Here is a 14,436-nt window from a genome sequence, read left to right as displayed (position 1 = left end):
CAGTGTTTGATAATCCCAGCAACTTTTGAAACTAACAGGCAGTCATCAGTAAAAGCTGTTGTGGAATTAATAAAAACTAAAAAGCTTTGCAAGATAAAATACAAAGCTATACTTGGGATAATAGTTATTAAAATTAACAGTAGAATGTAGAAGCAGAATTACCTCTGTAAAAGGTCATGTTATAGTTGAATTCTGTGACATAAGACTTTATCCAGCTTTGTTGAGTGCCTGCAGTTTGGTTCTGCCATTTCTGACAATTTTTTATTGCCCCTTCTGTGTGTTCCTCACTTTAGCAAGGTAAAAAATGACACCTGTTTGAGTTTAGTTTGCAGGATTCTGTGGCAAAAAAAAGGGCCTCCTTAAATGTGCAAGGGGGAGATTTTAGAACTAAGACCAGATCTATCATGATGTATATGTTCCAGGTATTTTCCATTTAGATTACATAATGGAAAGTCAATGTTTATGCATGTGGATGTGTATTTGAATGATTTGGCCAGCAGGTAGGTGTCCCTTCTTGGAGCAAACTGGAGCAGCTCAGGCATGTGTGGTGGGCTTCTGCAGCTTCTTGGGATTTAGCCCAAGTGGCCAGGGCTTTTGGAATGGAATATGCATGCCCAGGAAGTTGTGCATGGCAAAAACATCACCATGGTGATGTTGGGAAGTTTTAGGGAATCCAGCTTTGCTGCAGTCATAAGGCAAAATGGAAACATGTACCTGGGTAAGCCTGACACCCTATGTCACACTAAAAGCGTCAAAAGAGAAGCAAAGGGTTTTTCTCAGATGAGAACAAACCCAAGATTTATCTTAATTATTTTCTTTTCCTTTTTCCCTTTTTTTTGGTCTAAAAGACACAAAGGAATCATTGCCAAATCAGAAGGAATCTCAGCAACTTTTAAAATCTAGTTGGACTGGTTTGCTGTCAGCCTGGCTGGATTACTGACAGGATTTCTGACAGTTTACAAGGAGCGCTTCTCTGGAGCTTGGACCCTCTGCAGCTCCATGGGCAGTGTGGTCAGCTGGGCACTGAAGACATGGGGGTGGATGGCCTCCAGCAGGGCATCCCTAAGGCTTCAGGTTTTTTGAAAGACACTGGAAAGTTTGGGTTGGTTGGGTTTTTGGTTTTTTTCCCCCACCAATAATAAACTTTCAAGGATCAAAGCACTTTGTAATCTGGCAAGTTTTGTCTGCAGAGGGATCCTGAGAGATGGGGGTGAGTTCCCTGCCTGAGGAGGGTGTCCAGCACTGTCCCAATCACTGCTTTGAAGACCTTGAGGTGAGTGGCACGCAGAGCCATGTGTTACAGGGCTGCAGTTGCTGTATGAAGGAATTCCTTCATGGTTTCAGCTATAGCTTTTGGAAGAAATAATTTAATAACCCTTTTCTTTAGAAGTATTTGCAGTTGAGGTACCTCGTGTAACAGAGCTGATTCCTCAGCTGTCTAGCAGTGGAGCTGTGAGATGTAACAGCTCGAGGAACTGTCCCCTTGGTTTTGTACAGGTGTGCTGCAGAAGTAAAACCAGCTGAGTCTACATGTTGAGCTTGCTTGTTTATTTGAGTAATTTTGGAAACATTGCCATTCCTGACACTGCAGCTGTGTTTTTGAGGTCAGTAGGAGCAGGACATGGACATGTACAGCAGTAAAAGAGTGATGTTGTGGCAGAGAGGTTTAATCTGGCCTTGCAGGAATTCATGGATTTAAGTGGAAAGTACTATTAACTCTTGCATCATGAGGATGCAATCTTGGTTGCGCGTAGGGCTGTACATACCCACATGCTGGTAAAGAATGAAGTTTACTTTTAGTGTCTCTGTGTGTACACATACCTGTCAAAAATATATTTTCGTAGCTCCTCTATCTCTCAGAGAATGTCATCGTCGCTGGTACCCACAGCAGTCCGAGGTTAGCTGGCTGTGTTGGCACAGGATTCCCCTGCAGCAGAGCACTGCCAAGGCAAACAGCGTGTAGCAGCTCTATGCTGCTGGGTGCCTCCATCACCCCAGCACGCAGCCACAGCTGCACACAGGAAGCACTTTTCCTCACTGGGAAGGAAAAACTTGCATTTAATTTGGGGACTGGCATTCTCCAGCTTTGGAAAACATTTCAAAATTTTGCAGAAAGAAGATTGTTCCTGAGATGTGGTAAGCTGGAGGAAGTCTTAGGTGGTGTTTGGCTGGTTTGTGTCTTATGTGATTCTCAGTGTGCTTCCAGGTTCCAGTCATGCTACCTCCTTTCTCCTGTGTGTGTTTACCCGTAATACCACTGGCAATGGCTGAGCTGTTCTTGGGAACACCTATGGCCCTTTGAGTACCTTTTGTACACCTTTCTTCATTTCTGAAAATGGAGGTTCTTCAAAAACAGCCTTGCACCACTTAGGGTGACGTTATTGGAAAGTTCTGGCAAGTAAAACCTGTGATAACTTAATTCAGAAGGGAATGTAAAGGTAAAATGGGTGAGAGTAAAGAAAAAGGCTACTTGATCACTTTTTAAAGTTAATGTACAATGGTGATAAATGAACTGTAAAGGAAAAGCTTTATGGCATTAAGTTGAGGGATGCCTAGTAGACTGTGGAGTGATTTCCCTGGGGCAGAGTAGGGTATGGATGGAGGCTGTGATGTTTTTTGGCCAAAAGAGGCAGCAGAAAAACTGAATTACAGGCATAGCCAGAGCATTTGGGGCTTGAGAGTTTCTGTCAAGTACAGATGAGGATGTATTTGCACACTTCTGACAGGAGAGGAGACCTCAGCGAAGGAGCAAATCCTCCTCATCTGTTGTCTCCCCCTCCTTGGCCGGTAGTACCGATTACCAAGGTATCCGGGGAACAACGAGAATTGCCCAAAATACACTTGGAAGTGAAAGTGAGGGTTTTCTGTGACGGGAGCGGGCAGAGCTGCCCCAAAACCTTGAACAGGAACGCGTCTGAGCGGTGTCCAAAAGGCGTGTTATTCTTCCTCTAACGCCAGAGTGCTATTTGGCCCAATTACTTTAATAATAGGTGCAAGAAGCACTAAAGCCTTTATTTAAAAGAGAAGTAAAATAAAAGCCTGGCAGGACTTGCTTTTTCTTCACGGCTCCCGGCTGCCTCGCCTCTTCTTGCCCCAGGCTGAGGCACCTCGGCAGCGGCCGGGCTGCGGCGAGTCCCTCGCGGGTGGCGCGGAGGGGAATAAATAGCCGGGCGGCGGCGCGGAGCCCTCCGCTCCCGCAGCCCCTCCACGTCACTTCGCAGCGAGCCGAGCACGTGGGGCGGGGAGATCGTATAAATCTCCCTCTCCCTGCGCGGCCGTGATGTTATCTGCTGGCACTCGTCCCTTCCGCGCAGGGAGAGCCGAGCGGCCGGGGGCAGCAGGCGGGGGGCGCCGGGCGGAGCGCTACAGCCGCTGGGGACGGGGCCAGCCCCAGCCCCGCGGGGGAGGCGGGCGGGGAGAGAGGCGCTGCGCTGCGGCCAGCCCCGGGCGGCCGGCTCCGCGCCTGAGACCCGCGGGAGGCTGCCGGGGCGCGGCGGTGCTGCCTCGCTGACTGCGGCGCGGGGTTGGCGTTTCGGAAGGAGGAGGAAGAGGAGGGAGCTGGGAAGAGCTGTGCGGCGCGTAGCGGCCCGGGCGGGGTTGGGTCGGTGCATGCGGCGCGGGACGCACGCAGCAGCCTGCGGGACGCGGCCGGACGAGAGATCGCCGCTCGCCGCGGGCGCCGGGCGCTGCCGCGGGGTGTTTTACAGCGTGCTGAGAGCAGCCTCTCTGCCATTTACTTGATTTGCAGGTTTGTTGTATCTATTTTTCCTCCTCCTTTTTTTCTGTCTGGCTCCCTCCGCTCCCGAATTTTTATCTAATTGTAGCAATTTCCTTTTTCTTTTTCTTCTTTTTTTAATTATTATTATTGCTGTTTTTTTTTTCACTAGCGCCTCCCGTGCGTTGTCCGATTGCGAGCCGCCCTCGCAGCCAGGTTTTTAAGAGCATTTTGTGTGCAGATCCCCCCTTTGTTTGCACAGATCCCCTTTTTAATTTTTTAAATTTTTTTTCTTGTTGTCTTTCGTTGTTAAAGTCACTTTTTTGGGTTTTTTTTTTTTTTTTTTTTTTGTTGTTGCGGGGGGGGCGCTGTATTTAAACGCTTAAAATGCACTGCTATCTCCTGAGCGTGCTCCTCACCGTGGATCTGGCCACCGTGGCTCTCAGCCTGTCTACCTGCAGCACCCTCGACATGGATCAGTTTATGCGCAAGAGGATCGAGGCAATCCGAGGGCAGATCTTGAGCAAACTGAAGCTCACCAGCCCCCCGGATGAGTACCCCGAGCCCGAGGAGGTGCCCCCGGAGGTCATCTCCATCTACAACAGCACCAGGGACCTGCTGCAGGAAAAAGCCAACCACAGAGCCGCCACTTGTGAGAGGGAGAGGAGCGACGAGGAGTATTATGCCAAAGAAGTTTACAAAATAGACATGCAGCCTTTTTACCCCGAAAGTAAGTCCTCTGTGTTTGTGCATGTGTGCGTAGTTTCGCCCCCGAGGATTAGCGGTGCTCAGCACCTTTAAATAGCACCCCCGAGCATCGTACTCTGCCTTCTTTGCTCAGCTTGCTTGTCATCCTTACGTGGAGGCTTCTAAGGTTTAATTTAGGTGACGGGGTATACATGACTGGGTGGGTATGTTGTGGGGGATCACCTGTTGACCCAGACTCGCGAGGTTTCCAGACCCCTCTGAAGTCACTCAGGGATTCCTCAGGGTGCCTCTGCTGCCACCACCACGTACCTGAGCAGAGCTCCCCCTTCCCGGGATCCCACTCCCTCCCCAGCACCGAGTGTAGCTCCCCGGCAGCCCCGTATACAGTCTCCAGAAAGAGCCAACATCTTTCCATTGCTCTTGTTTCCCTTGGAGTGTCTGGAACGGGCAGGTTTCCATCTCTCCATAACTGAAAAGAAAAGGAGGTCTTTAAAAAAAAAAAAAAAAAAATTGCCAGCTCGTCTTGTCTGTGTCCGTTTAGAAGAACATTGTCCCTCAGACTGCTGTTCGCATAGGTGCTCAGAGAGGACAGAGACGTCCTCCCTCCTCTTCCCACTTAACTAGCCGCCCCTTTCGGTTCGTGGGCACTTTTCATTTCAGGTACAGAAAAACTTTTCCCTTTTGGGTAGCCTCGGTTCTTGGAACCTGCCTCAGCCCATCTACTTTTTGCTGTTTTTAACAACCTTCTGGTGATCCATGCCACGTTTTGCACAAAAAGAAAAAAAAAAGGCAAAAAGGTACAAATGCTCTGTGCTGACCAAATCCACTTAGAGTGATTGATAATCATAATGACGTGCCTTTTTATTTTCGTAGTGAAGCTTAAGTGCATAGAAAAAAAAAAAGAAAGAAAAAGCGCCGCACTGCCTTAAAAGAATGTAGATCATCATCATACCAAAGAAAGTGAAATACCAGAAGCAGAAAATAACTTCACTGTTCACATAACCAAACCCTAGTCCCTAGTCATTTCATTTAGCTTGCTTCCCTCCCACACTACTTGATGCCCTATATACTTGCTGTCTGTTTCTCAAAAGCACATAGCTCTTGCTTAAATAGATAATTCAGCCATCTCGGTAACTTTATCCTAGAGTTTCTAGTTGCATTTTCCCCTTATTTATTTTTAGTTTAGCAAGTTGTAGCTTTGGGGCTTGCTCTGTCTTGCATGGGATAGTCCTAGGATGCCAGCCAAGGTATTTGAGCCCCACGCTCCGTGCAGCTGCCTCCCTTTCTTCCTTTAGTCTTAAATGACAACATCAGGTACAGGACATCCTGGCAGTCAGAGCCATTTTATTATTGTAATTATGGCACCATCCTTAATAGCCATGATAAATACACTCCACCCTCGTTACCCTTGGGGAAGAAATACTTTATTTAAAAAAAAAAACACTGCATATTTGGAGCCAAGTGGGTATGAGCAAAGCAGTTCAGTATAATTCATAGCCATAGCAAGAACACAGAAGTTGTGCTTGGTTTCCATGTTCATGTACTGTATTATTTTGCTAGTGGTTTTGGTAGAAGTCAGCACTTCCTTTTGAGACTTATTAGATCTTACCAGAGCAGAGGAGCAACTGTGGGCAAAGGTTGGGAAGACCTATAGCAGTGCCTTGGCTTGGGGAGTTGGCCCTATAGCAGAGAGTCTTTGAGAATTGTAAAGTGCATCCGTCCTGAGCACATCTGGCCTCTCGCCTTGCTTCAACAGACTGCAGAGAACCAATGGTCCAAAATGCAGCTACATACTTCCCAAAAAATTAAAATACCTGTGGTGTGTGACTTGGATGGTACTGACAAAAGAGGATCTATTTTTAAAACGTTGTCAGGGGCCAGATTTGGTCTGAAGTATTGATAGAGGCTTTGGAAGAGGGGAGGAGATTGCAGGTATCTACCAACAGAGTGCATCAGATGTTTGGGATCCGAGGGCCAGCTTGCAGCACATCCAGCACTACTGTGCGAGGGTTGTCACTAACATCAGAGTAAGTAGGTTAACTGTTTTTCCACTGCTCTCTAGTTATTCTGGATAGAGCGAACCTTTCCAAAAAAGACAGTAAGGAAGAAATCACTCCACCATATTTTAAAGGAAGAAGTTGAAAGTGCAGCTCTGGCAGCCACAGGCACTTTCTCCTAGGCATTTCAGAGTGGATTTTTTTAACTCTACGGTGTCTGCTGTGTTGGAGAGAGGTATGAGGGAGAAGAAGATCAATGTGAATGCACTGGAGGTCAAAAGCTGCTGTAAGGCAGACATGGGAAAGATCAGTGGTTCAGTTTTTACCACAAGTTAACATTCAGAAACTGACTACAACCCAAGTATTACAAATATGCTCTAATTATACTCATAGTCAGCAATATATCACTACAGATCGCTGATAGATCTTCGTGGGGCATTTTGTAAAGTTCATACTAAATATTTTTAGCAATGAGGAGATTTAAAAGGAAAACTATAAGAGATACTGTATATACCCTAAGGCATATTTTGTCTTAAATATTATCCTTGGCCAACTGTACTGTATAAATACAGTAAATATGAATAGAACTGGCAAGATGCCAATCTCCTGGGATGAATTTTAGTCAAGAAGGTATTTATGGGATATAAATAATACTGTGTCAACATTTAAAGAAGGGATCTGATTAGTTTTGAAATTATTCATATTAATCTTTTCACATGCTGTTAATTTAAGGCTCAAACTAAAGTTGTGCTAAGGTTTACTGATCGTTTGCACTGAGGAATTAAGGGGGCATCTGGCTTAAGAGTCCACTTGAGGTTAAGGACACATCGAGATATAGGTGGAAATTCTGTGAGTCAGGGACTGCGTGACCCAAAAGCAACAGATGCAAAAGAGGCATCAGAAAAAAATACTACAAAGACATTTGGAAAAAAAAGAAAGATTTTGTCTGCCAGGCATGCCTTGTGCTCAGGACATGCTCATGCATCTGTGTGAGTCTGAATCTCTCCTAAGTGCGGTGGAAGGCAGATTTTGAGGTTTTTCATAGGAGTTTAAAGAAGAAGGTTGGATATGGTGTTCTCTGAGCACAACATCAGAGAGTTCTTGGGAATTTTGTGCCTAGGCAAAGATACCTGAGTAAATGTTTAAAACTGGTTACTGTGAATGCTGGATCACATTAGAAGCTTATTACTTACCAGTTGTTCATTGAATATCTAGGGCCTGATACTTAAGTTAGGTGATGATTGCCATTGCACTGAGAGTAAACAGAAATTAAATGCCAGCATAATTAAGGAGTGTGAATTGTAATGCACAATTACAATAATGAACAACAGGCATACTTGAGAAAAACAGGCAACACTCCTGTTTGGAGGCAAAGGCCATTCTATCATCTTCATTCAAAGCAACTTTTACTACAGTCAGTGAACTGCTTTGCAGCGATAGCTTAAGGTCAATGTAAGTAAATTTTTAAGTTTTCTGCATTCTTGAAGATAGGTTTATAAGTACTCATTAGCCTAAGAAAACACAGTTCTTCTGTGTTTGGGCCTGGTTTTTCATGCGTTTTAAGCTACCTTAGTGTGAAGGAGCCTCCATGGGTTCCATCCTGCGCTGGTGGTTAGGATTAGTCTTCTCAGGAGCTCTGTCCCATGAATATTACTTTACATAGGTCATCCTTCTGCCGAATATTTGCCTCATAAAAGACATTATAAGCTGTCAGGGCACAGCGACATGCTTCTACTTTATCAACAAGGATTCAATTTACCAGCAATTACACATATGTGGGTTTCTTGTCTTCAGGTACCAGAACTGCTCCTGCAGATGGTTCCCAGCACGGACTGCATCATTACCACAATGTTAACAGCTCACCTGTGTTTGCATTTAGCACAACACAAGAGTCTAACCTGACAGGCTTTCCTGTGTTATTAATTATATAGAAATAGACTCAGAAGGAACAACTTACTTTAAAATTTTCTAGCTATGCTGGACCTGTAGTTGTGGTCTGGAGCACCTCTTGGAGGAGGAGGTGTTTGCCATGCATACTCTCTGCATTACAGACAGCGCCTGAAGCAATGTGAAGGCTTTCCCAAGGAGGGACGTGGTGGGGGGAACAGTTCCTTATTCCTTAAGGAATGGCACTTAATGCAGTCTTCGTAGGTGGAAAACCGCAGTGAATTGCAAATGGCTTTAGAAAGGCACAGGGTAATTTTCTAGACAGTAGTCCTCTACATTCTGAGAGGGATAATAAAATAACATGCTCTGGTGGACTAATGAAGGGCAGCACCACATGTGCTTCCTGCCTGGCTTCTGAATCATCAGCCACTTTTACTGTAAGCAGGGTGCCAAGCTGGGAAGCAGGGGGCAAGGTCCAGGAGGCAGTGTGGAATGATACATGCTCCTTGAGTTACTTCCAGAAGATGAAGCCTATAGAAAAGCTAAATAACCATGACCCCCTCTTTAATACTGCATGGTCAGATGAGCTACAAGACAGGGCTGTATTCCCAAGTCCTTTCCATAACCCTCCTGGAATTTCTCTCTAGTGTCTGTTTGAAAGAGGCACTTTTCACTGTAGTTTGGTGAGTGAGAAGATTTGACAGAATTGTGGAATCATTTAGTTTATAAAAGAGTTTTCATGACGTCTGAGTACAAGTGTTAACCTGTCACTGTGAAGTTCACCACTAAGCCTTGTCCCTATGTGCCACAGCTATTCTTTTAAATACCTCCAGGGATGGTGACTCAACCACTTCCTGGGCAGCCTCTTCCCATGCTTAAAAGCCCTTTTGGTGAATATGCAGCAGTGCCCCTGCTGCTCCCCACTCTCCAGCCACTGATGGTGTAAATCTTTTATAGTCCCAGAGACCTTTCTGGAAATGTGCCCTTGTCTTCTCGTGGCTGGAGATGTGCAGGGAGTGCTCAGAACTTGTACTGCTCTTGCTGGCTCTGCCTGCAGGACTAGCGTGAGTAGGTGATCGAGTGAGGAAAGCAGAGCATCATCTTCATTAGATACTGGTTTTAGCCTTGCTCCTCTTTAGTGCTCTGCATGAGAACTGTAGTGGCCATCAGGATGGCTGTGCTACTTTGAAGCTACTACTTCCAGCATTTTGCTGCCAGCTTGGGATTCCTGTCTGGACCATAGCTGAGGAAAAGGATGAATGAGACAACTGGCTGTCATTCTCAGTGAGCTTCTTCAGCACAGTCCTGAAGCACGGAGCTTCACACACATGAACAGGCTCATTAGCATTAAGGCTCTGTGTATGCCTAATTAACTTCCTGAGTTGGTGCCCAATTTATGGTGCATTTGCAGAGATGAACAAAGCCAGACAGTTCAAATCCTTCTCACTGTGTTGAAATCTGCCATTGGGGCATGGAAGCCCTGTGAGAAGGAAATGCTTTACAGCATGTTTTAGAGGGGAAAGAAGAAACTCTTCAGTGATCCTGAAGAAGGCTGACCCTGTTCGGCAGCTGCTTCCTTTGCCTTTGCACTGATGTGCTAGACTGCACAGATAAAGACGGATAAAGAGAGGAACCCCAGGGTATAGTGACAAAACGAGTCATGAGTGAAGACACGCAAACATTTTCGTTCCTGTTGTGAAACCGCATGCAGCAGGTTTTCAAGCAGGCAGTTTTTAGCTTGAGGATGATGAGCTCCACAGGTATTATTTAATGTAATAATGTGTTACGGATGTTTCTGCTGGTTTGTTTAGATTAAAAGGATTGGCTTGGTCATTTGTTTAGGGAAAGCTTGCACCCTGCCTTCCACCACAGGCTGTTGCTTGCTTCCCCTTCAGTGTGTGCTGTGGATAGTCAGTACCTAGCTCCAGCATCCCTCGCAGTTGGCTTCCTGTAGTAGTCAATCTGAAGAAGCAATGTTTCTTCTTAAAACATCTCCCCCGTGCTTGTCCTTGCTGTCTGTGCCGTGTTAAGTGATTGCAGCTGGGCACCCAACTGTAAAAAACATACAGCTGCAAGGTATAGAGGAGAAACTGAAAGATTGTCTGTACCAAGACAATAAAATGTTGGGGAAAAAAACCCTTAGTGTCAAGAGTTGTGTTTTATCTCCTTCCAGTGTGACCAGTGGTGTTTGGATTTATGAATTACTCACGAACCTGTTCACTGCTGTGGTTCTCTTAGCTCAAATGGCGCAGGATATGATTTACAGAAGTGAAGTACTAGACCTGGCTTTGTTAGACCTCTCTGGTCTTTATAGTTTTTTACATGTTTTTGGTGCTATGCAAGTTGGTCCACAGTAGAGAAGTTGCTTCTTTGGATAAAAGAGCATTCTTTAAAACAACCAAGTTTTCCAAAGGGAACATGGCAGTTCATGCCACTGGGAAAGCTTCTGGCTCCTTGTTTTGGAGGCTTTGTTGGATGGGTTATGGCAGCTGTATGGAGAGACTGCTTGCTCACTGTGAACAGACAGGCTTGCTGAAATACATCTTGTGTTATTTGGGCTCTCTGGCATCTGTGCGTCGTTTCCAGGAGATGCTGGACCTCACAGGCACCCCTGCAGCCAATTTGTGGTAGAGAGTGTGGAGAGGATCTTCAGAACATCTCTCTCTTGTTCAGGTTTTAATTTGGACAGTGACTGAGGAGTGCTTCTCATTTCAGGTGTGATGCTCATTGACGTATTCAGGCTCTTCACTGTAGAGCTGAACTTTTCCCCTCTGAATCCTCCTTAGGAAGGGAGCCTCTTTTTGTTGTTATATAGTGCTTAGTACAGTGTGGTGCTGACTTCAGGTTATTAAAAATAACTGTATAAATTATAAAACATAAGTTGACCTCATAGCTGACCCTGCTTTGAGCTGAGGTTGGACTTCCAACATGAATTAACCTGTAATCCTTGTAATACTACATTTTAATACTAGGAAAACAATGTATTGTATTTCAGCTTCCACAGGGTGGTCTTGATTCAAGTGTCACCACATTTCTAAAGATACGCTGTTTTCTGCCAGTCTTGGATTTGTCCTTGTGTTGTAGCTTTCTTGCATCAAAATGTTCCTGTTCTTCTCTCCCTCTGCACACAGTTCTATTTTGCTTTTCTTGCTTGAATGTTGCTTTTCAAATAAGCATGGTAAGTTGCATAAAAATAGACTACTGTATTGGACTTCAGCAAAAGCTGTGGCATAGTTTTAGGCAAACTGAGAAGGGGTGGGGAAGGAAAATGTTGTGATACTGACCTTTCACTTTGCTTGTTTGGCTCCTTCCCATCCTATCTAACCCACACTGCACTGACAAATACCGCATCTGTCTTGACAGGCAAGTTCACAAATAACCATTCATTCATAACTTGGAGCTGCTGTAAGACTCCTTATGGATTGCTTAATCTGACAGTTGTGCATTTGAGCAGAGACTTTGAAGCAGAGACTTTGCAGAATGACCATGAGTTCAGTCTGACTTTGTGAAAGCTAAGAGGGAGGTCTCGTGTGAAAGAGGATACTGTACTCGAGGGTGCGTTGCGTGTGTGCATGCATGCACACACGCGCGTGCATACATTTTAAAGTATTAAAACATCTGTTGTTGCCAAAGCTCAAATTGGAATGTTCTGGGAAAGATAATTTAATTTTTAGCTTCTGGATTCATTTCAGTGATGGTAATTTCAACACTTCCCGGGGAGAGTCTATCGGTGGTTATGTGCATCAAATGCAGCAGTAAATCTGTCATTCTTTCCATTTCAGTTTTTCAGGCTTACAACTTCGTTATTTTTCCCTGTTTGGCTGCTGTTAGTATCCAATGTTTTCCCTGGCTTCATCTCTTTTAAACCTCTGCTTTGAATTTTAAAAGGCAAGCTAAGCCTGTTGAAGTTCCTTCTCTTACTTGTTTTTGTTTACTTACAGCATTTGCAATTCAACAGCTAGTTCAGCTGAAATAGTGATGGTAATATATCTTTACCATAGTGATGATTAAAAGATAGGAATCAGAACATGTTGGGTTTCATTTCTTGGTGTGGAAAAAAAAAGCCGGTCCACAAAATCCCCCAACCCTGTGGGTGAACTTTGTAATCACAAGGCTGAAAAAACTTTTAGGTGTAAGCAGCACTGACTCTTTTAAAGTGGCCAGAGAGCACTCGCAATCACTTATTTGATGAAGACTTCTGTTAGATAATACTTACTAATCCTGAGCCTGCAGTTGTGTTTACAGCTGATCTCCAGTACCCCAAATTGAGAGAGCAGTCCTTGCTTATTTGAGTGGGCATTGTCCAGTATGTATAAAATTACTTTTTTTGGGCTTTTGGCAAACAGTCATAAAGATCTCTTGGACTGCCAAGATGTACACTGGGAAGAACACCTGCAAAACTTTACATCTCCCAAACTGCACGTAAAAACAATGCTGCAAATTCGGTCTCTTCTGATGCAGCAGTGGGTTGAAACAATGGCACAAGTGGCGATCAGAGCCTGGTGTTCACCAGAGCCTGGGGCAGGCTGCTGCTCCTTGTCCCATCTCTACTTGGTCTCATGGGTGGCCCAGACTAGCAAAACTGGGAGACATCTCTGCCTTCCCTGACTATGGAGGGCCAGCTGTGCCCTTTGCATCACAGTTCCTGGCCTTTGTGCTTTGAGGCTTTGGTGCAGGAATTGATCCAGCTGACTGGAGAATAATTAAGCAGAGCACTTAATGAATGCCTAATAAGCAAGATTTATGGATGCCGAGGTTCAGGTCCACTGGCAGTTCATTTCTGCCTTCAAATGCCTGCAGGGGATATAAGGGATATTTGCCTTCAGGGAAGGATAAATTATATATTGTATTCTCCAACATGATAGGACATTGTAAGCAGTCTGGAGATGTGTTGGATCTATGCAGATCATTAATGTTCTCATTCTCGCTGAATCTCCAAGAGATCCAACCCAGTTTTCTTGGCAGTTGCAGTTGGCTCTGGGCCTCACTTGCAGAGCAAGGGCTTGTATGTCTTGTGCCAGTCACTGCTTTATGCTCATATTTTTCTTGATGCACGCTTTGGAAGTGAAGTAGCCACATTTCAACACTGAGGTTTGCTGAAAGATATCTGTAGGTTTCACTTGTCATGCTCATTGTGTGTTTATCCAGCCCATGATGGCAGGCTATTGCAGCAGGCACACATCTCTAGGCCTGTGAGGGGGGAACAAGTTCCAGCTTTCTTCAAAACCAATCTGCTGTTCTGATCTGGTGGTGTGATAGGAACTGAGAGGATCCCTGCCAGGATATACAGTGTGCAAAGCAAGGAAGCTAAGTGAGCAGCTTTGGCCCAGTTTGGAGGGACTCAGAACAGATTGTTGGGGGCCTGACCTTTCTCTCCCTCTTTGAATCTGGATTCCCCTGTTCCAGCTTGCATTTCTCCCTGATGCTAGGAGCCATGTATTTGGAAGTTTCACATTCCCCTTTCTAATCAGGGAAGAAAAGAGCCCCAAAAGAATCTAGAAAAAGAGATATTTATGAACGTGGCCATAGTCTGAGTTACAGCAATATAATGTGCCTGAAGGAACTTGCCTCCTTCCAAGCAGCAGTCCCATTATTTACCACACTGTGTTGGGAAACCTGATTTTCTCTCGCTGGAAATGTATTTGTTGAGGTGGAGTCTGGAAAGGAATCTGCCTCATGCACACTTGCCACCACTGGGCCAGCTATACATGTGATACAGTCAAACCTTTCCATTTCTCTGCCTTTTGAGAGTATGTTCCCCAGATTAATGGCCCTGGTCCAAAGCCTGCTGGAAGTCTTTCTACTGGCTGCAGAAGTCATTGGTCAGGTATTAAGTGTGATTCGTTTGTTTCAGGGAGTGGCCACATCTCCCGTATATATTGGGGTGTATTACTGTAATATGGTGCTTTCACCTTTATCGAGCTTCCACTGGAGACATTCTTCTGCATAAGGCCCTGAAAAACAAAGACCACATCTGAAAATAAACACCTTAGTTAGCCTTATTGATGGACTACATTTGTTGGCATATGTCATCTGGGATCAGCATATGGTGGCAATATGGCAAGAACTGCAGAATGTAGGGAAGGAGGAATGAGTTGAAGTCCTGTACTTCTTAGGTATTCCACATTT

The 14,436-nt window shown here is 45.0% G+C and overlaps 1 protein-coding gene across 1 annotated transcript in view; it reads left to right on the top strand.

Moving 5' to 3' along the window:
* The first annotated feature begins 3,703 nt into the window (after nucleotides 1-3,703).
* TGFB2 (transforming growth factor beta 2) overlaps nucleotides 3,704-14,436 on the top strand; it is a 60,717-nt gene continuing 49,984 nt past the window's right edge. Inside the window, exon 1 of the mRNA XM_041477139.1 lies at nucleotides 3,704-4,445. Within this exon, the coding sequence (XP_041333073.1) occupies nucleotides 4,103-4,445 (343 nt within the window). The 5' untranslated portion in view covers nucleotides 3,704-4,102. The remainder of the gene's footprint in view (nucleotides 4,446-14,436) is intronic.

The sequence above is a fragment of the Pyrgilauda ruficollis genome, unplaced genomic scaffold, assembly GCF_017590135.1.
Source record: "Pyrgilauda ruficollis isolate IOZ18807 unplaced genomic scaffold, ASM1759013v1 scaffold4, whole genome shotgun sequence".
In the NCBI taxonomy this organism is placed as follows: domain Eukaryota; kingdom Metazoa; phylum Chordata; class Aves; order Passeriformes; family Passeridae; genus Pyrgilauda; species Pyrgilauda ruficollis.
The sequence above is the reverse complement of the archived record's forward strand: the minus strand, read 5'-3'. Positions and strand labels throughout refer to the sequence as shown.